Source organism: Melopsittacus undulatus, chromosome 1 (assembly GCF_012275295.1).
Source record: "Melopsittacus undulatus isolate bMelUnd1 chromosome 1, bMelUnd1.mat.Z, whole genome shotgun sequence".
In the NCBI taxonomy this organism is placed as follows: domain Eukaryota; kingdom Metazoa; phylum Chordata; class Aves; order Psittaciformes; family Psittaculidae; genus Melopsittacus; species Melopsittacus undulatus.
The window spans coordinates 35,062,082-35,083,074 of NC_047527.1; the positions used below are offsets into that span (position 1 = coordinate 35,062,082).

At 37.2% G+C, this 20,993-nt stretch overlaps 1 protein-coding gene across 1 annotated transcript in view; it reads right to left on the reverse strand.

Moving 5' to 3' along the window:
- The window catches only part of PREX2 (phosphatidylinositol-3,4,5-trisphosphate dependent Rac exchange factor 2), a 173,819-nt gene that overhangs the window by 29,753 nt on the left and 123,073 nt on the right, over positions 1-20,993 (reverse strand). Inside the window, exons 32-35 of the mRNA XM_005150790.3 lie at positions 19,901-20,118; positions 17,072-17,174; positions 14,322-14,465; positions 11,757-11,871 (exon numbers count right to left, since the gene is read on the reverse strand). Of these exons, the coding sequence (XP_005150847.1) occupies positions 11,757-11,871; positions 14,322-14,465; positions 17,072-17,174; positions 19,901-20,118 (580 nt within the window). The remainder of the gene's footprint in view (positions 1-11,756; positions 11,872-14,321; positions 14,466-17,071; positions 17,175-19,900; positions 20,119-20,993) is intronic.

The following is a 20,993-nucleotide window of genomic DNA, read 5'->3' on the forward strand; positions in this document are numbered from 1 at the left end:
TGTGATTCTCTGATCACAAAATTCATTCTGCTCCTAAAATCTGCTGGGGCAACTGAAAAGGCTTCCCTGCTTAGATGAGGCATTCAATGAGAACCAGGCAACAGCTACCACTGCAGCAGTTTTGGACAAGGTTAAATTAAAACTAAACAAGGAAACCCCTCTGAACTAAGGAACATGCAAGAAAAAAAGAAAAAACAACACAGATTTCCCAGTGGAAACCTCAAGGTTCCACTGATCCAGCTCAACTGCCTAGGCACAAGGAGGAGACCTGATTAAAGATCACAGCTGACTTAGGCAGGAACTATGGAGTGTGGTAACCGAACTTCGGTTGCAATAAAACAGGAAGAGAAATGCACTGAACACTTGAAAGAATGCATCCTTGCATCTTAACTCTCAAATGACAGAAACACCTGGACCCTCCAGTCATTAAAACATTAATTCATATAACATGCACAGATAAAAATTGCCCTCCCACCTTTTTTATGGTTTTATCTGTGAGAGAAGTTATTCAAGTTGTTAATACTTGAAGGGCAAAGGTGCACACTGCAGATCTGAATAGCCTTTTATTCTTCAACAATCTGGAATAAATGAGCTGATAAAAAGAAATCCAAGAAACTTTAATCCCAGTAGATTTTCTTTCCCATAGCTTTGCAGTTTTGAAAAGCATCTTCTCCCAAATTTAAGGCTTGAATTTATCCCCTGAGAAAGCACAGCAAAGCTAATCTAGTTCTGTTATTCCATTAAGCCTCTTGCATGATCCAGAATGTACTCTATGTCAGAGGAAGCTGGAGACTATTGGAAGGAAAAGAGGTTTGCAGAGAAAATTACTCATAAATCACTTTGAATGGTCACAGCACATAAAAGCTTCCTCAGCAGCAGCAGTCCAACCTTTTTCTTTGTTAGGAAAGCTAAAAAACAAAGTATCACCCTGCCATCCACTGAACATTATCAGACTGAAAGCCTATACTGTTTTTTCCTACCATGGCATAGGAAAATCTGTTCAGCACTCCCATTCTCTTTGGACTGTTATTTAAGCAAATTCAGCTGCATTAAATGAAACCAGAAACCAAATATAGAACAGTACACGCATTAATGGAGTACATGGAAAATAATCAACTCAGGGTACAAAATAAAGCAACATGGACACAAGAATGGGATGTACAATTATAGGAATAACTCCATTAATTCAGCCAATTATTCATTAACCTAAAGAACAAACAAAAATCAACTATACACAACATTAATTTTAAATATCAAAATATCCCATTACAAATTAAATTACCCCCTCTCCCCAATCAAATAACACTCCCAGACGTTTCTCAAGTGCTTTATTTTCATTGCTTTTCATAAGAATTTCTTCAGTATTTTACAGAATATGACAAACTGTGGACAGCATATAAATTTCCAAAGCACTTCATTTAATTACTAAATGCTTGTTAAGGTCTTTAATCATATTTTATGGGAAAAGTTAATGGCAATCTTGGCATGGTGCCCAATTTGGACAGTATTTTCTAATCCATTTGAAAGGAACAAGAATGAAATCATAGCTCTCTGTCTGCAAATGCAATGCCAGTTTTGCCTTACCATTCCTCTAAGCTGAAGCAGGAAAGCCTTGCTTAAGAAAAAGGTAGAAAATCTCAAAGGCATTAAAACTGCAGGCGGCTATTGTTGTGTTCAACTTTTGTAAGATACCACCTATGCAACAATATCAGATAAGGTCAGTCTCAGAGAAAACTTTCACTGGAATGAGGTAACAAACATCTTAGGGTTCAACAAGAAAAATGTATCAGAAGATGAATGCATTCCCAAGATGTAAAATCATGAAAATATGAAATATTTAAAACTGAATTTAAAGGAGGCTCCAAACCTGTAGAGACATGAATTCCTGAGTAAATTTGTACATGTAAATAATACAAACAAAGCCAAGCTCCTAGCCTTGCTTGGTTTGTTGTTGCAGGAAGCACACAGGGTAAACCTAAATGTTGATCATCCTCAAAATACAAAAAAGAGTAAATAAGTGATTGGAAGGGGAGAAAGAGGTAGGGCAGGTAACTGGGTTATGGCATTAAATAAAGGCAAATTGGGGATTTTGCTCTAGAAAGGATTTGCTTTGATATTATAGCAGAGAAAAAATTAGTATTTTATATTTTCTTCATCACTGTGGCATACATATAGATAAATCTGTACTGTCTTTAACAGAGGATAGAAATATAATTTAATTCTACTTGATCTGCATCAATCACAAGATGTTCAAGATCATGCTGTGACAGGATGAGGGGTGATGGTTTAAAATTAAAAGAGGGGAGATTCAGGCTGGACATGAGGAAGAAATTCTTTACAAGGAGGGTGGTAAAATCCTGGCACAGGTTCCCCAGAGAGGTGGTGGATGCGCCATCCCTGAAGACATTTAAGGCCAGGCTGGATGTGGTTCTGAGCAACCTGATGTAGCTGAAGATGTCCCCGCTCACTGCAGGGGGGTTGGACCAGATGAGCTTTGAAGAACCCTTCCAAACCAAACTATTCTGTGATTGCTAAACAACATGGCAAATGGTGCATCAGTACAGAGATGCAGGGTCAGGAAGTGTTATAGCTAGTGTCGCTAATTCTTTTTTTCAGCTCAAACTACAGAGCAGCTATTTATGACATAGATAGACAAAATCTTCATGTATTTGCATATATATGTACACAGACTTTGATATTTCTTTAGAAACAGTTCTGTGTTGTGCCATCTGGTTGTTAACTATATAGGTGAGCATGTGTATAGTGTGTTTATCATATATACAATATGCACATTTGGAAATACATTTTTATGTATGTATAAAAATATACAAAACTATATCTATAACACATATGAATTCAACTGTTTCTATAGTACAAAGTATTAATGGCCAAAAACTATTTGCTGACACAGAAAAAAAAAGAATCTAAGTGTTTTACATGTTTCTTCCACTAAACAGTCTCAATAAATGATAAATTACCAAGTATAATTAACGTCTCAGCTCATACTAAGACTTAGTGATTTTAAATAATGTGTCCTAACATCTGTTAGTGATAAAATCACTACAGTGTCATTAGTAGTTAGAGAAAGGTTTAATCATAACAAGAGAAAACCTTCACGACAGTATTGTGATTTTAAATTCTCAAAGAGCTTACCTGATAATATTCTCACCTTCCCCAACTGTTGTGCAAACCAAAGTGCAGAGCAGAAAACACCATGGGGCTCTGAGCTTACCCTGGGTAATTCATATTTCATGCGTAAGCAACTCAGTAAACCCTTCCTTTGTACTTGGCCCTGGTGAGGCTGCACCTCAAAGACGACATTCAGCTTTGGGCTCCTCACTACAGGGAAGACATTGTGGTGCTGGAGCGGGTCCAGAGAAGGGCAACAAGGCTGGCAAAGGGTCTGGAGCACAAGTGTGATGAGGAACAGCTGAGGGCTGTTTAGCCTGAAGAAAAGGAGGCTCAGGAGAGACCTTGCCACTCTATACAACTACCTGAAAGGAGGTTGCAGCATGGAGGGTATTGGTCTCTTCTCTCAAGTAACAAGCAATAGGACAAGATCAAACGGCCTCAGGTTGTGCCAGGAGAGGTTTAGGTTGGATACTAGAAAAAAATTCTCCACTGAAAAGGTTGTCAAGCACAGGAACAGGCTGCCCAGGGAAGTGACTGAGTCACCATCTCTGGAGGTGTTTAAAAGACGTGCCTAGGGACATGGTTTAGTGGCAGTGTTAGGTTAACAGTTGAAGATCTTAAGGGTCTTTTCCAACCTAAATAATTCCACGATTCCTGGGTTATTCCAGGTATGAAGTGACAAGCCAGCTTTTGTCAGTTTCTACTGTAAGTGTAAGCAAACAGAACTGTGGGAAACAGTGCAATCTATGGAGAGATGAATGTGACTATAAAGTGAGACAAGCAAAATACACAAAGAAAATAAGAGTATAATTAGATTTTGTTATAAACAGAAATACAACTGGGGAGTGGTGTTAAGAAAATTTCAAGAAATGAAATTTAAGAGCTTTCTTAGCAACTGTTTGCTTTACTGAAGTAGACTGGGAGCACAACTGGGACGCAGACTTTCAACCCTGGAAAACCAAATTCCTAAGAAACTGGACTCTTAAACAGAGGTGATGGTGCTTCAGAGTGCAAACCTGCAGCACCTGGCTAAACTACTGGTCTCCCACCAACAGTAAAGAAAGCATTTTGAGAAAATTTGTGTTTGGATGAGTACAAGTATCTGAGGTGCAAACTAAAGAGGATGCTTGAAAAGGAAGAGCCCTGCTATCCCAGCAGGTATATCACAGCTCTACTCACAAACCTTTATACACACACAAGCAGAGGATCATAGAAATGTGAAGACAGAAAATCAAGGATGAAAAAAATAAATAGGAAAAAAAAAAAAAACCAAAACCAAACCATTTGCTCTATATAATGCTCTCCACTTTTCACACACTACATTTTAACCACTTTTCTTCTAGGAATCTCTATCTACTTCCAAGATCACTTGAAACCAACCTATTTGTGATGTGAAAGGGAAGCTTTTGGGCCACAGACCAGTTACAGCTGCCTTCTTGTTTCTCCCATCATTATCCAAAGAGCCAAATCCACACTGAATCCATTAGTACTAACTAATTGTTTCCACATTTGCCTTTCAGACAGTAAACTTCTCCTTTTTGGCTCCTCATATTCCAGACATGGAATACACTGTTAAAAAAGGCAATATGCCAAATAGTCATTGGGTGGTCAGCTACAAGCTGTACAAGTTGTAGTCTTGGGCTGGATTCCTGTCAGAGATGAGAAGTGAAAGAAAAGGCTCCACCTCCAATCACTGCAGATACACGTTCTTTGCATTTGCAGAGGATGAAGAGAGCAGAATGAACCAGATGTCCAGCTCAGTGAGCAAAGACTCAGTACACATAGTCTATCAAGACACACAGTTTTCAATTTCAGAACATTGCCTATAATAAATACTGATTATACTTTGTGGAAAGTCAAAAGAAACAATGAATTTACACTCACAGAAAGAGCACAGTACCGGAAAAGAAATAAAAACCCAAACCTAAATTCAGGCCAGCTGGCAGTATCTGTCAGACCAGCTAGACAAATTTAATTTACTTGCCCAGGATCTCTCTATTTGCTCTCTCTCCTTTTCCTTCACTTAGATGAAATGAATCTTAACCTCTGTTCTAACTAAAATGCTTCTCATTATGTTCATCAGGAGACAAATTTAGCTATTATTTCCTTGTTATGTCCTTCAGAGCGAATGCTTAATTTTCAATTTCTCTTTCATAAAGATTTTGCATTTAGGAAAGTGTTCAGACACGAGTATCTAGCTCATTTGGATCCACATCATAAAAAACTAAAAGGTTTTAGATTTACAGGTTTCATAGTCTTAAACCACATGATAAATTTCTTTATGAAGCATTGCAGTCCAGTTTTATGGTTGTTTTTTTAAACACAAAGCAATATATCAAATTCCTAGAATTGAAAACAGGAAAACAGATTTTCACCTGCTTTAGAAATATCCCACTATACATAAAAGGAACTATTTTCACAGGCTCACTCTCTGGAAAATGCAGCTCTCCTCAGGTTAAACTCCTCTCTGAATTTGATGGCAATGACAAATACTGTTAATGTTGCTCATTAACATGTCGCTCACTGAGGTGGGTAGACATGAGAGAAAGAAGAGCAAGACTAAAATCGCAGGACAACAGCAGCACAAGGACAAACAGCATAAGCTCCTTAACCACATGAGCAATTTGGTTTGGAAAAGCTTCCCAGTGGAAACAGTGGGGGAAGGAATCTGCCAGTTTTAAGGTGAATTTTAATGCATTTATTAAAGGAATTTATATATGATCTGGTCTTTACGATAATGAAGGTTTTGCCTTGAGGATCCATCAGTTTGTTCTGCAGTCAGACAAGCTCTTTCTTTCATAGTAATTAACTATCTCTAGAGTGGATATATCGTTTATGTCATTGTACCTCATTTATACCAAAGTAACTATTACAGAATTTTAGTTTAGCCTGAAGCCATAAGTGCCATCACATCTATTTTCTGCTTTGACTAAATTATACAGGATACAGAAAACATCAGCCTGCCAAGAAGCCTGCAGCTTGAGAGGCTGCTGTGTGTGTATACGTATGTGTATAAATAAAAAAAGATTATATATTCCTCAGACAGATTTTGTTCCATGCTTACATAAATTCTAGGGGAAGAAAGAGTTTCATTTTCTTGTCTTTTTAAAAAGAAAAAGAAACAAGAAAACCCAATAACATGAAAACCTCATGGATTATAACATCCTTGAATGAAGAATGAAACTGAATTTGCCATCATTCTGAGGAGAGCTACTTATGCCATAAAATAAATACAGGAGGCATAAGACAGAGAAACTATTTGAAGTTACACAGTAAATAAAACACTTTACGATGACAAATATTACATTCGGTGTAATCAGATGTTCAGTGTAATGAGGGTAGTTAGCTAAATCATTTGTCATTAGATTCACTGATTATAATTGCTTCCTTAGAGTAACAGGCTTGCATTTACCTCCTAAAATGATATCCAAGGAAGCAGCAACATAGGAAAAAAATAATCAAAAAACCCTAAAACACAACCACAAAAAAAAAGCAAAAAAATGGCCTTTTCCCTTCACTGCTTGCTTTAGTTTTTCTTCTATTATGGCTACAAAAGTAGCTGCCAATAACCCTGGACACAGCTGACTTCAAAGAATAGTTCCAAATCATACAGAATGAGAGGCAGGAAGGAGCATCTTTTCCAGACATTCTTTGTCTATTGATGCACAGACAAGTTAATTACTACACAGTGGTAATTAGCACCCACACCGGTGGCGGGGATGGACAGCAATCCTCAGCTGTCTTTCCCACAGCGTGAGCTTATCTTTGGAGTGAAGAACTGGGTCATCATATAGTCAGAGTTTTTACAAGAAAACACCATGCTGTGGTTGAAAGAAAAGATACAGGGAAGTAGAGCTCTCCTAACCTCATCTATTTCCTTCTGAATATTCCCAAACCAAGCTACCACAATATTGGAAACCAAATTTTAAAGGGGTTTGGATGTCTAAATGCAAGCATAGGTGCTGAAGAGGCATTAAAAATGCTTACGAATCTAAAAGCCAGTGATTTCACTGATTTCTCATCAGCTAAAAATAATCTGCATAGACAATTTTGGAATCTGAACAGGTATACTGATGTGCAGCAAAGCATACTGCAGAGCCCAGAAGCTTGAAATATACAGCCACATCCCTGTATCCCACTGAATGACCTGCGTCCTAACAATCCTCTCTGCCTTTGAAATACATCCTTTTTGTGCACAGACATATTCAGGAAAAAACTCTTGATCTTCCTGAACTTTCCTTATTAACAAGCTAACCAAGAGCACCTGTAGAAAACTGCATTTTAATACAGGAGGTACCCACTATTTTCCCCGAAAGAGAATTCACAGACAAAAGGAGAAAAAAAGACTAATCTGATAAAATGTCAAATACACACAGAAAGGAAAACTAGAAGAGCAAGCTGCCATACTACTGTAGGCTGAAAGTCCAAACCTCTGATAACTTGGGCAAACATTACAGAAGTTTTCATCCCCACACTCATCAAGGTGCATTTAAAAAACAGCTTACTTCTTGCAGGAAGATAATCCAAAACCTGATTTCTCTGAGGATAAAAACTGTCCTCATATCCAACTGTTTTATCTTGAAGTTACTATTCAGTCCAAGGATTAGCTGAGTTATTGCCAGTCAGCTAACCTGACTGTCAGGGTCTGTCGGAGCTTCCAACTGGCTACATTGGAACCAAACCTTTGGTTGCAGTAATGTCGGAAAGATTTATTTCTATGCAATGTAATAACCACCATACTGAATCTCACTCTGCAGGGAAGAAACCTTTACCAAATACAAAAATCATATCCGAAAGACAAAATGTATTTTAACTAAGTCATTCTTCAAGAAGAGATACTCCAAAAATTACAATTCAAGTTCATTCTCGTGTTTTTACAATTACATAGATAACTCAAGATTTGCAAAGAAAATACTTAAACCACTCAAGCAGTTCAAGTAAATATAGTGCATTTGTGTGTCTTTATTATTCCCATCAGCATTTGTAGTAGTTACAGATCTAAAAAAACATTTTGTCCTGCACTGTTGAAGCAAAATGGTCTCTGGTATCTGTAAAAGCAAAAGAACTGATTCAGGATGGAAAAAGCCTGTCTGAATGGCAAAGGGTATCAAAGGAGGAAGATGGAGAAAAGTGTGAGGAAGCAAGAAAATACAAAATGGCCTCAATTAACATCAGCCTTCGTGCAAGTCAGATACACAAGTTCCTTCTGGTCCTCTTCTAAATTAGAAGACAACTGCTGAGCTATTAAACACATAAATGTAAATGTAATAAAGATGTTAAAAATCTTTGCTGACCTAATTACTTTCACTTGGTTGTACTGCACATTTCTCATTAGCAAACAATCTGATGAGGTTAAATCCACACTGCTGGCAACTACTGGCACCAGGTCAACTTGTGAACAGAATTTGAGCATAACTTTCTTTTCCCTATCAGTGTCAAGGAAACAGAATCAGTGAATTATAAAAATAAGTGAAACCTGGTGGACTGTGAGAAAGAAATCCAGCATGATTAAGAATAATTGTGGGCCACATGCTGAAGATTTCCCAGCAGTTTCAGAACTTGTATAAGCTATGTATTGTTTTTTTGGTTTTGGGTTTGCTTAGTTTTTGCTTTCTGTTTTTTAAATAGCATCTTCATTCCAATAAAGGACTTCCTATGTACTGGTGAGGTAGGGGATGTTGTAGCAAAACTGAAAAAAAAATATTGTAGAGAAAACTTTGGCTGGCCTTAGAATAAAAGTTCCCCTACATTATAAAATAGTTTGAAATAGTTAGGGTTAAGTTTATTACAGAAGGTGAAGGGGCATTTTCCATTCCACATAAACATGAAATTCTGTAACTGATTTTCAACTGTTGTGCATGCATTCTTATAAAATGATGATCTTATCATTACTATTTCATAGTTGAGATAGCCCCAAAGCAAGAACCATGAAAGACAGAAGCTCTTATGATGCTCAAGTCAATGTCAAGGAGGACAATTTTGCAGCTGGATTTATTGTATCATTTCTGATACTGTGGAAAATACGGTCACAGTTGCACAGTTATGAATGAATTTTGCAATAAAAGCAAGGATTTGTCTCAAGAAGACATGGATAAAATTTATCCTTCCTGAAATGCACTAAAAACTTACTAATATATCTTTTGATTAATTCAAATAAATTATTTGCAAATGTATTCAAGGCACACATCAGTATCCGCTCTGTCACCCAAAAGACTACATACCTCAAAAATTATCTATATACTCAGACTTTAACAAGACTTTCCCACAAGAAATTAAGGGGTAGCTGAGCAAAGATACTACTCATTTTAAATTTTACTATTTTGCTCAGGTACATCCCAATTTCGGCTAACATCTCTGTAAGTGGGACCATGCACAAAGTGGTCTCATCTGTTTCATGTTTTATTTATTAGAGTATTATCATCTAAATGCATTAGGAATAAGAGAAGATGAACCTCTATCAAGAGTTCTTAGCAACAGATGGCTTGGCTGCAGTGTCACTGACAACCAATCATTTAATTCCCACTAGTCCCCATCCTCTTTTCCCACTACTTTTTCCTTTGCTGCTGCTCCCGTTTGCTTTCCACTGCTGTAGCAATGGAAGGATTATCAGATGGTCATTAGGTTGTAATTTCAGAATCAAGAAATGCATTCCTTTTCTATTGAGAAAGAATGGTTTATGAGTTGTGTCTTGAATTACTTACTTTATTACTGATTAGGTGGTTCTGAGGAGGATTTCTTCCAGGTGAAGAGTTTAAGATAGTATTATTGCACTTGAGTATGTTTCCAGGGAAATATTCAATTTCCTTTTTTGTTCTTCTTTAGAGCAATCATCTACATGTTAATATCTTTTGCTGCTGTAGTTACTTTATTAGATTCTCCTCGCCAAAAAAACACCTACACAGGCTAAATGGCAGAACAAGAATGAAGCATCTGCTTTTCTGTTTTTTCTCTTCACACTATGCCACTGAATTTCTGAAGCTGTTTGTGCCTCATTTAAGAAATGGGCAGAGATCACCAAAAAAGCAAACAAAAACAATTAAGAAAGCAATTACTGAATGTTCTCACCAGACATCACATGGCTGGAAAAAAAAATCCAAACTTTTCCCATTCTTGTGACTGGACAGAGTTATCCATGGTAATTTTTTGTTGACTGCTAACTTTTTCATAGTAGCTTCTTGCAAAACTAGGCCTTGGAGGTTACCAGCTGATCAGAGCTGTGAGTCACAACACCATATGAGGAATGTACCTCATTAGAGCCACAGCATGAATGGAGGTCCTAACACACAAGGTAAGCAAGGTCAGAGAACACTAGAGCGTAAAGTCAAGAATTTCTTTTAAGGATTTTCATGGTGATTGATCTGGGCCTATTCATAGAAAAACCAGCACAAAAGATTTTCCTTGTCCAACTGATAGAAATTTCTTTCCAACACTAGCTGGCTTCATCTAAGCCAAACACTGACATGGACCAAAGCTTTCTGTAAAACTAATTTATAACATAAGCCTTCTAAAGTTAATACTCAGGATGAACTTCTTTTTCCCCAAATAAGAAGTACTAATATGAGATGGGATACAGACTAAATACTACATTCATCATTAACATAGAAGTGCACTGTCACAGATGTCACAAAAAATGAAATACATTTTACTCACTGAATACAAATGGCTTTAGAATTACTTTTGCTATAGTACTGCTTAGATTAAAACAGAATCCAGGGAGTTCACTGTGTTGACAACATATTAGGAGAAATACTTTTGCAAGATCCATGAAGAAAACCCTTCAAAACCAGGAGTGGGCCAACAGGTTAAGGAACTGGAAAAAGAGACAGTCATTCTTCTCTTTTTCTACTGTCCTTTTTCTTTTTTAACTCCTGTTTTCTGCTGCTTTTGAAAACAACCTAACCATTCTAGTTAAACCATAGTGTTTCCATCTAATTCAAGAATTTTAAAACTGATTTTGCTGCACTTCTTTACACTCTTTTTTTTCAACTCACATGCAAATACGTGTACTCAGATGTTTTTCACAAATACAGTGAGATGCAAGAGCAGCCTATGTACACCCCTTCATTATTTCACTTCATAAGTAATTGATTACTTTGCATACTAGAAATTGTCTTCCTGTGCAACTTCTTAATGAAATATCTACTGAAATACAGAGCTGCATAATCTTTATATATACTGGCAAGAATGCACTCTGTAACCCATATCCAAAGGTGATGCAAGTATCCAAATATGTTTATACTCCCATTAGTCTGGTTCAAGTGGGGAGGAAAAAGTTCAGCTTTGAGAAAAACAAAACTATTTTCTAAATCACATTCTGTAGATGTTAGGTAAATATGGTATTCAAAACCAGATCGTAATGTTTAGCAATTTTAATACTCCACTTGTGATGTACAACAACCTGGAGGCAATTACAGCTATAACTTTCATGGTAAAGCTATTCTTTAAAAGTAACTTAACAGTGGAGAAATCAAAAATGTCAGAACCATGAGTCTTGGATCTTATTCAGTCATGCACCAAAAAACAACCACCATGCAATGCACTTCGGTTTAAAGATGTTTCATAGAAACTGAGCTGAAAAGCAGAGCATGGTAAACTTATCTCAGGAATGTTGGTTTATTACTTACCGTAGTTTCTGGTTGTACTGCTTGACTTTCTCTAGTGAGGCTGCATTAATCTGAGCTTGAAATTCTTCTACTGAGACACTGTCTCTGTAATAATATCCTTCCATGCTCTCCAGTGCTGGGAAAAGGGAAAGGAGAATGGAGAAGAGAAAAAGCAGTATTAAATATTTAGCATTCACCTTCTGTGTAGCTTTGTTCACACACTAGTGAATTACTTTTTAACCTTGAGCCTGTGACCCCCCTGTGGGTTGCCGAGTTGAATTACGTACATCGTCAGATTCATACAGCACTCTCTTTAAGATTCCATTTGCAAGAAAAATTGTATTTCTTGCCCTGTAGAAAACATAAGGGAGAGCACTAGTTTGGGTTCCATTGGTCTAATGAAAGTACTCTTGCCCTGTGAATGTAAATGCAAGTTCTAGTTCTAATACATCCTGTGAGAAAACAGTAGAATGAGCTGGGGTAAAGGAAATAAAAGATCAATATACCAGCTACTTTCACAGAGTAACCTAACCTTTCACCTAACAACTTCTTCAGAGTAACCTTTAACCTAACAACTACTTATGCAGCCTGATTTGGGGAGACCTAGAGCACCTGAACCTCTGATAATTCCACTGATAATGCAAATGCCTTCTCTGTCAAATCAAACTTCTCTGGATCTCAAAAAATGCACTACAAGCTCCTTTCTCAGGAATTAGGTAAGTTTCTTAAGTCAAATACTAAACTATGTCCACCTTAGTTATATTCAAAAAACCAAGGATGAACATTGTTATAAGAATTCAGGAACTAAACAAAAACTTCCATTAAAGGAAGGATTGTATGTCCTTCGCATACAATCACTGCACAGAAATTAAAAGAAGGAAGAAATAAATGCACTATGGAAGAAATTCCATTTTGGGATGCTCTTCCCAGCAACAGTTTTAAAAAAAAACCTAAAAAATCTAAAAAAGCCCCCAAAACCATTCCCCCAGCCCCATTACTTTAGATACTCAGGGAAGTTTAACCTTTTCTTTAGCTAAGTCAAATCAAGCATTTGAAATGATTTCAAGAAACTCTGGACTGGAAAAATCAACATCTTCACATTAAGAGATTATTATAACATAAAACACAGGCTCCTGGTAAAATAATTTTTTGGGGAGAAGCATTAAAGATTTTACAATTAGGAATATTGCTACTTTAATAATCCATACACATTCTAAGAAGTCATCACCCTATCAGAAAATGCAAGCAATAAGCAGAGCTCTAATGGAAACATGCTGCTGTCTTACAGCTTCAGCTGCACAAAGAATATTAATTCTACTTGTACTACTTAATATGACCAGTTAATAAATAATTCATTCACTGGAAAAGAACATGCAAATTGAGTTGCACTCCCCTTATGTATTTTTGGAGTTGGTAATTCTATTTTTGTGCAAAAAATATTCAATTTCAGCAGTGAGACTTGCTTCTTAAATTCCTTGGGGCTAAGTCACACCAGAAAGCCCATACAAAAATATCCACTGAACTCCATTTATAATAGCATGTTAGTGCAAACAAACTTGATAAACCATACTGCTTATTTTACTGGCGTAAAGTTGGTTTCATCCAATTAGATTATCCAACCAGGAAACTCAGCCACCTGTCCGGACTGGCTGGAGCGCACAGTTCTGCCTCTGCAGGCACTGCAGGGGTCATGCGCATGGGCATTGGCAGGGAAGCCCACAGTGAGAGCTTTGGCTCTCCTCTTTTGAAGAGTTTAACATTCTTCTAGCTAATATGACAAAAAACATGTCTTTTGTCGTATTCTTGAATCCAAGTTAGGATTTCCTTTTACATCCTCCTTGTCTATCAGAGACTAAACCCTCCTTGAAACCTTAATTTGTATGCTGACTTCTGCCTGTTCCACACAGACTCAGGAAGTAAAGTTTGAAGTACTTTCAGCTCCTTCCAAAATCAAAGGCAGGTCAAGGCAGTCAGCACTTCGCATTTAAGATTTCAGTGAATCAAACTCCATGCTCCTGATGACTATAATGACACTGCAGCTAATGCAAGCTGCCTGCAATTTATGAACTCTGAGAATCCACACCACAATTTATCACTTCAGTAACATCTGCAGTGTCATAACTACAAAAACCTGAAAACGTTATTGAAGTCTTCATAACATTCTAAAGAGACAGAAATCTCACCGGATAACAATTTAGTCCTTAAACTTGAAGTAACAGATAAAGTTCATGATAGCATTTGGAATGCAAAACAGCTTTAAAAGCAAGTTTCATGGTCTAAATATTGTCCACTAATGTCTACAAAGAAAAAACAATATTGATGAAAGAAGATTCATACTCTGGTGTTGGAATCATATAACAGGCATAAACTGAGAAATGCATACACCTGCATTTATTTTTTAATCACAAAACTTGGCAAATTCATATTTTAATTCAAAGTTCTCAGTAAATGCCCACATTAAACAACATATTTAAATATAAGCATCGTACCCTTATAGTTACAAAGAATTTAAATCAAAGTGATTAAGTAGTTTTAAAGAATGCTAAATTTACGTGAAAGAATTGAGGGGATTAAAACTCAAATTACCTTGTGAAAAGAGTACTGGGTGGATTTTAAATCCCCCTCCATTCTTCAGCCTTTGAGGAAGCTGTTCAAAATGGTAACTATCAAGGTAGAAGTAGACCTTCAGGGTCTGCCGGCTTCCTTCTGCTTGGTATGTGATCGGTACATCTAAGAATACAATCAGTGTTACTATTTCATTAAAAGCAATGACACATCCTTTTCCAGAAACTGTTAGATAAAAATCACTGCAGACACAAAACTAGTAGGTGCAGTATTTTTCACAATACTCAGTGTTGCTGTGGTCAATTCTGGCCTACCAATCACCAGAAAGCAGATAAACAGAAAAGCAGTGACTGTCATCTTTGCCAGCCTGTCAATGACAGCAAAAGCACTAAGAAAGTAATGTTGTTGTCAACATGCTACTTGTATTCCCTGTAATTGTGAAGAAACATCCGTGCACATAGTTTAAAATCACTGCAAGGGTACCTTTATTCATATTTCACAAGTCTTCCTCTGGTGCATGACAGTTTGATATACAGTCAGATTTTCCTCAGACTTGTGTTGAACAGAACACAAGTAAATATAGAATATTGTAAGCATATGTCATGGTTTGAGCATGTTTTGAGGGTGTTTTTGTTCAAGGTTTTTTCCAGCCAGGTGGAAGAGGGGAGGCCGGGAGGAAGGAGAGACAGGACACCTGACCCAGGCTAGCCAGTGAGGTATTCCATACCATAGCACGTGATGCCCAGAATGCATACTGGGAAAGAGAGGGCTGGAGGGGTGGAGCTCTGGAGGAAAATGGAGGAGGGAGCACGCGGTGCTCGGCCGGGCAGGGTGGAGTGAGTTATGGGTCGGTGGCTGGTGGGGTGTTGTATTCTTTTCGCTTGTTATTGGCTGTATCATTAGTATTGTGTTATGCCTTAGCTATTAAACCATTCTTATCTCAATCCATGAGGGCTACATTCTTTGGATTTTCCTTCCTAACTCTCAGGGAGTTGGGGGACTTGGTTTAAACCACGACAGCATATTCATTAGATTATTATTAAAAATTAAGACTCAACTAAGAAAACCAATGTGTTATGGTAGAATAGATAAAATCGGAAGAGCATATTTCACTACACTTCGACAAGCTAAATGTCATAACACACCAACTGGTGTAGAGTTCAGGGCAACTAAAGGAATCATTTTGCTGTTACAGTGATTCCCCAGCATACATTAAGTGTATTATGCGAGATGACTAACATGTAATGAGCTTTAGCATAAGCTGATGAAGATTTTCCATTTAGCTGAATCTCTCAGAGGAAGTCAATTTATTTCAATTTAAGCTTTGTATATATTTCCTGTTTAAGTTTCCATTCATAGGTCTCCAAGCTGAAAGCAGTAACAATAAAATTTAGTGATTTGCATTAATAAAACTGTTATGAAGTTTTTACACTGTGTGCATAAATTATTTTATTCCTAAATGGAAAATATAAAAAAACAACCTACCCAAATTTCTCACAATTTTTTCTAGTAAGACTTTTATTTCTTTTATTAATTATGCAGAATCATAAATGGAAAAAAAACCCAAATTTACCAATTCCTAGTCTTATGTAATCACAGTCAGGATAAATAATCCAAATAAGGAAACAAATAAAAAGGAAATAGGGGATTTATCACAATCCTAGAACACACAGACTTTATCTCTGTTTTAGCACAGACACTTTGGTTGGTAGATCTAGCAATAACAGTTCATAACGTAGGCACAGGGTTAAATCCCCATCAAGAGGCCCTGTAACTCTGGTTCCATTTTGTTACCTGGCTTGGCAAGGTTTCTTTTGAAAACAAACACTCTGAACATGGTCCTTACTTGAATTATACAGAAATATATATGGTCCTGGTATAGGCTAATTCCAACCTGACTACTGCACTATTGAATTCCTTAGAGCACAGGCAGGATTGTGGAGGAGCTTTGTGTATTCTGGTTTTGGTTACTGCAGAAGTTCTCTCATGTGTGGTCTCAATGCGGCAAGGGAATTGTTTTGGAAAAGCTTGATGTGAAGCAGACATGCTTTCCTCCCTCCCCAGGGGAGTTCCAAGACTCAGGGAAAAAATGAGGGCTTTTTGCTCACTAAACTAAGTTCACTGCAGGAAAATCTCTACTGGCTGAAAACATATTAATAAAGGAGTGGCAGAAAACAAGTGAAGGATATAAACAGAAGACTGAAAAGACAGTCACTTCCTGCACAAACATTGTGAGACAGGGTTCAGGACCCTGATCGTCTGCACCAGCATGTTTTCCAAGAGGAAGTTTCTTGCATAATTCAAAGCTATCCTAATGCTGTTTGCCATCTCCTTTCAAGGAACTCTTCCAAGATCTACTTGTATTTCAGATGAGAAAACAAAATGGCTTTTACGCTTCGCCATATCATCTTAATAGCACTTCTCTATTAAGACCTTCAAGCTTATTTTGCACATAACTCTTCAATAACAACTAGATCTTCCAGGGACTTTCCTGATGTAGTTGCATACTCCTAATGGAAAATTCAGTTAAGCAAACAGTTTTGACCCCCAAGGTCACTGACATTACCAGATAACGATTCTGCATTGTCACTGATATTAGTTGTATTTCAGGATACCTAGGAATATTAGGAGCACTACAGATTTGCTAATTCTCCATAATCCAAAATCACATAATATTCCCTGTGTGGAGGTAATGTTCTAAGAGTAAAATGTTACAAATACAGAAAATGTTTCTGAACTATAAAGACAAGATATTAATTCTAATTACTCACTTGCAACTAGGGGTTCTGGCTCTGATTGTCTGAAGTAAAAAGTAACTTTTTCCAAGTCAAACAGTGCAACCAGTGTATCTTCTAGCATAGCTTGCTCATCAGCCTGAAAAAGGCAAAAGCGAAATGGTCATTTCAGCCAGATGTTTTCCCTACCAGAAACAATATGAGAGCAGGACATAAAAGTAATTACAAAATGTTGCACAACATTTCACTAATACACTCCTAGAAATTGTAATTATCTTTCTATTTTATTCATGTATTACTAGTCCAAGACCATAAAAATGAATGCTATCCTTTCGGGGGGGTTGGACTAGATGATCTTTCGAGGTCCCTTCCAACCCTTGGGATTCTGTGATTCTGTGAATAGGTAATATATATCTACCAGTACTTAATGGCTTTCATAATCAAACGATCCTGCAATTATTCTTTACATAAGACACCAAAATTCAACACCTTATCTTGACACCAGGTCTAGCTTGTAAATTAACAGAGGGAAAATGCAAAAACAAAATTCTTCCTTTTCACAATTTTCTTTAAGAAAAATCCATACCTTTAGTATTTAATTTATGAACAACAGATGAGTTTATTGTGTCCACTCTAAGCTCCAGTAACTGAACCAGTAGCTCAGAGTGACTACAGCTCAGGGTGACTTGCACCTTCACCTACAAAACTTTAGATGCAAAGCAAGTATGTAGATATGCCAATATTCTGATTTGCACACATGGTTCACTGCATTACTGAGCCAAATAGAGAGATCCAGACTAATTAAAAAAAAAAAAAGCTTCAGGAAGTAAATTACTAACTTCTCAGGACACTTCACTGAACTTTGGAAAAGGAAAATACTAATCTGCAAGTACAGTTATCTTGAGTCAAATATGCAGAGCAATTATAGCAGAAGTCAGTAATCACTTGAAGTAATACTATTCTTCATACAACTCTCCCCTAGCACCTGAAGTTTGCAGGAGCCAAATGGAAACCTGAGGCATGCAGTTTTTACTTCTCTAAGAACTGGAAAAGTAGGAAGGCAAAGACTAACAAACTAGCTGCCTATAAAACTAGAATAAACTATAGCTTGCTGAATTATAGAGAGACAAAAAAATCCTACATTTTTCCTGATCAACAGACTGAAATAGCATTCTTCTTTGTATTTATGAAAAAGCAAATCTGCTAGAAATATTTTGTCTCCTGGTTCAATTTATGAAGTCTCTATGGAGAGAGCAGTTTTATCAGCAGAATAGTCTAGAAACCATTCAGTGACATGGGAAATCTTTACACAACTGCTCATTCTTTACTGAATTATGGCCATAATGAGTACAATTTCCTTCAAATACCCTTGTTTAAAATAACACGGATCATTTGTAAGCAAAATAGTGTTGAGCAGGTACTGAAAAAGTTGCCTTTAAATACTTTTCCCCTGGTTAAGAAAAGTTAGACTAAATTAATTTTTCTTTCAATTTAATGCACACTGCTGGTATTACATCCAATTACATAGAAGCAGCTTAGTAACATGCACTTTCACTACAAAGAAAATATCTACAAACTTGAAAGAAAAATGCAGAAGTATTCAATGCTGTAAAGACAACAGTTATTTGTGATAACATGACAACTAAGCACATGGAAAAAACTAAGACAGGCACCACTTGAATTTACTCTTGAACCCTGAGAACCAGTAAATGTTGCTGCTGTATGGTGCTAAAAGTACTCAAGACTAAAGACATGAGCCCAAGCTCCCCTGGCCATTCATTCTTCATATACTCCTCATGTAGATAAAGAACACTCTGGTTTCTCATAGGTACTGACTTGATCTGTTTTTAAGCTGCACATCTCGTCCTGACATACCACGTCCCATGCAAGCCCATATATATACCTCAACTACCTGTGAGTTGCTCACACTAGCTCAAGTCAGTGCCCTCCACCAATACTACAGACTAAAAAACTTTATGATTTAGAAATAACTTTATTTTGGAAATACCTTTATTTTTATTCTCTTCCAATTTTAAAGCTTATCAGGTTAGCAATTTGCTGACAAGATAACAAGGCAAGGAAGGAAGACCTCTGGCACTAAAGAACATCACCTGTTATCTGCATGGATTTCTATACATTATAATGTATGAAATCAATTGTTTGCAGTGAGCAACTCCAGAGATTGAGAAGAATGCCACAGAGCAGACCGTACAGACTGCTTCACTGTTCGTCAGGTTAGCAGGAACTAGTCTAGTGTGAGAAGAGCTTAAATAGCTGAAGAAGCACTTTGGATAACCGGAGATTAGCGGGCTATAAAGCCATGTCCCTGTTTTAACCATTTCTTAAGCCATGGCTCTTCACCAAGCCTTGTAAAGAAACAGCAGATTTCCAATCCCCCTGACAGGCTATGGGAATTTGCCCCAAGACAGAGGCAAAACAGACAAGCATGTCTAGTCCTTCCACTACTACAGACAGACATGTTGGATTGTGGGTGAGGGGGTGATGAAACTATCCAAACCAGGTTTTTTATTAATCTTGCATTTCTGCTGATTGCAAACTGATGTTCTGGTTATCACCTACTACTCTGCCTCCTAGGGAACAGCTACAATAGCAGTGGGAAATCAAGGGTAAACTTACTATCTGCTAACAAAACAAACACAATAATGTCTTAGTGGAAACATATTTCCCATATCACAAACAAAACATTTCCCATATCTGTAATTATCTAAATCACTTTTTTTCCCCAAATAGCAGCTAATTAAGCAACAAGCTAAGCACTAAGGACACTGAAAATCACATTTATAAGTAAGACTGTTTAACCATGCCCCTGGCTCAGGGAACACAATGTCACACAAGGGCTCTTACCAGGTTAGGTGAAAGCAGGGACTGGAAATGTAGGAGAAGACCTGCACTGGCTATTTGTTCCAACCACCTTCTGCTGGCCTCCAGTGTCTCCATTTCATATTCTTTGTTGTTATCAAACATCTGATTTAAGGCCACCATTAGCTGCTCTGAAAAAGCACAGACTGTGGCTACTAGGCTCTGGCAGAAGACCATGTCTCGTCTCAGTTGTATCTCACTATCTGTTATGGGTAAAAGCCAAAAGAGGAAAATTGAAAATGGAGCATAAGATTAATTAACAGCAAAGGATCTGGGCTGGAATTCTTTTCTTTGTTGAAAAAAACCCCAAGTCTTTTTAATGAAAAGTAAATTACAAGTTTTACAGCCTAATGTTATCCCTAGTAAATAGCCCTCCAGGACCAAAACTTCCATTTTCCACATTAAAGGATTATTTTACAATTCTAAAATTATATAGAAATCCGTTTAAATCTGGAATTTAAAATAGTTCTCCATAAAGAATGTGTGTTTATTTTATAGTTGTTAATGTATATACCATCAATTCTATGTACTTTGGATGTTACAAGGTGACAGATATGAGTCAGATCTCTTTGCTGCAATAGGAAAGCCAGCTGGGCACAAAACCATTTACTTTTCAGAGGAAAGCAAGGATAGTCAGAAGCTCTTAATACAACTGAATCACCTGGTCAACTCCACAGCTACAAGCTGAGTAGGGCAGATGAAGATTGCCTGCTCTAAACTGGAAACAAGGCATATAATAGTGTTGCTACCAGAACCACAATCAATCCAAATATAATGTATATATGAATGTGAAACCTATAAAATAAGCACAGAGCTGCATCACATACCCAGGAAGCAACAGAGATTTATGGTGTCAGGAAAGTCCAGGACAGGTCCCTAGGTAGAAGTCTATGGAATCATTAGCAGCTGATTTAAAATACGGACTAGCTAACCTACCAATTTATTCTGGAGGGCACAGGCATTAGATTAGCTAAAGGTCAAAAGAGTTAGAAAGGAAAACATGTTCTCAATAAAGCACAGAACTGTGGTGATAAATATTCAGTACTTCCTTCTTCCCCTCTTTCCTGAAGGTCTTCAA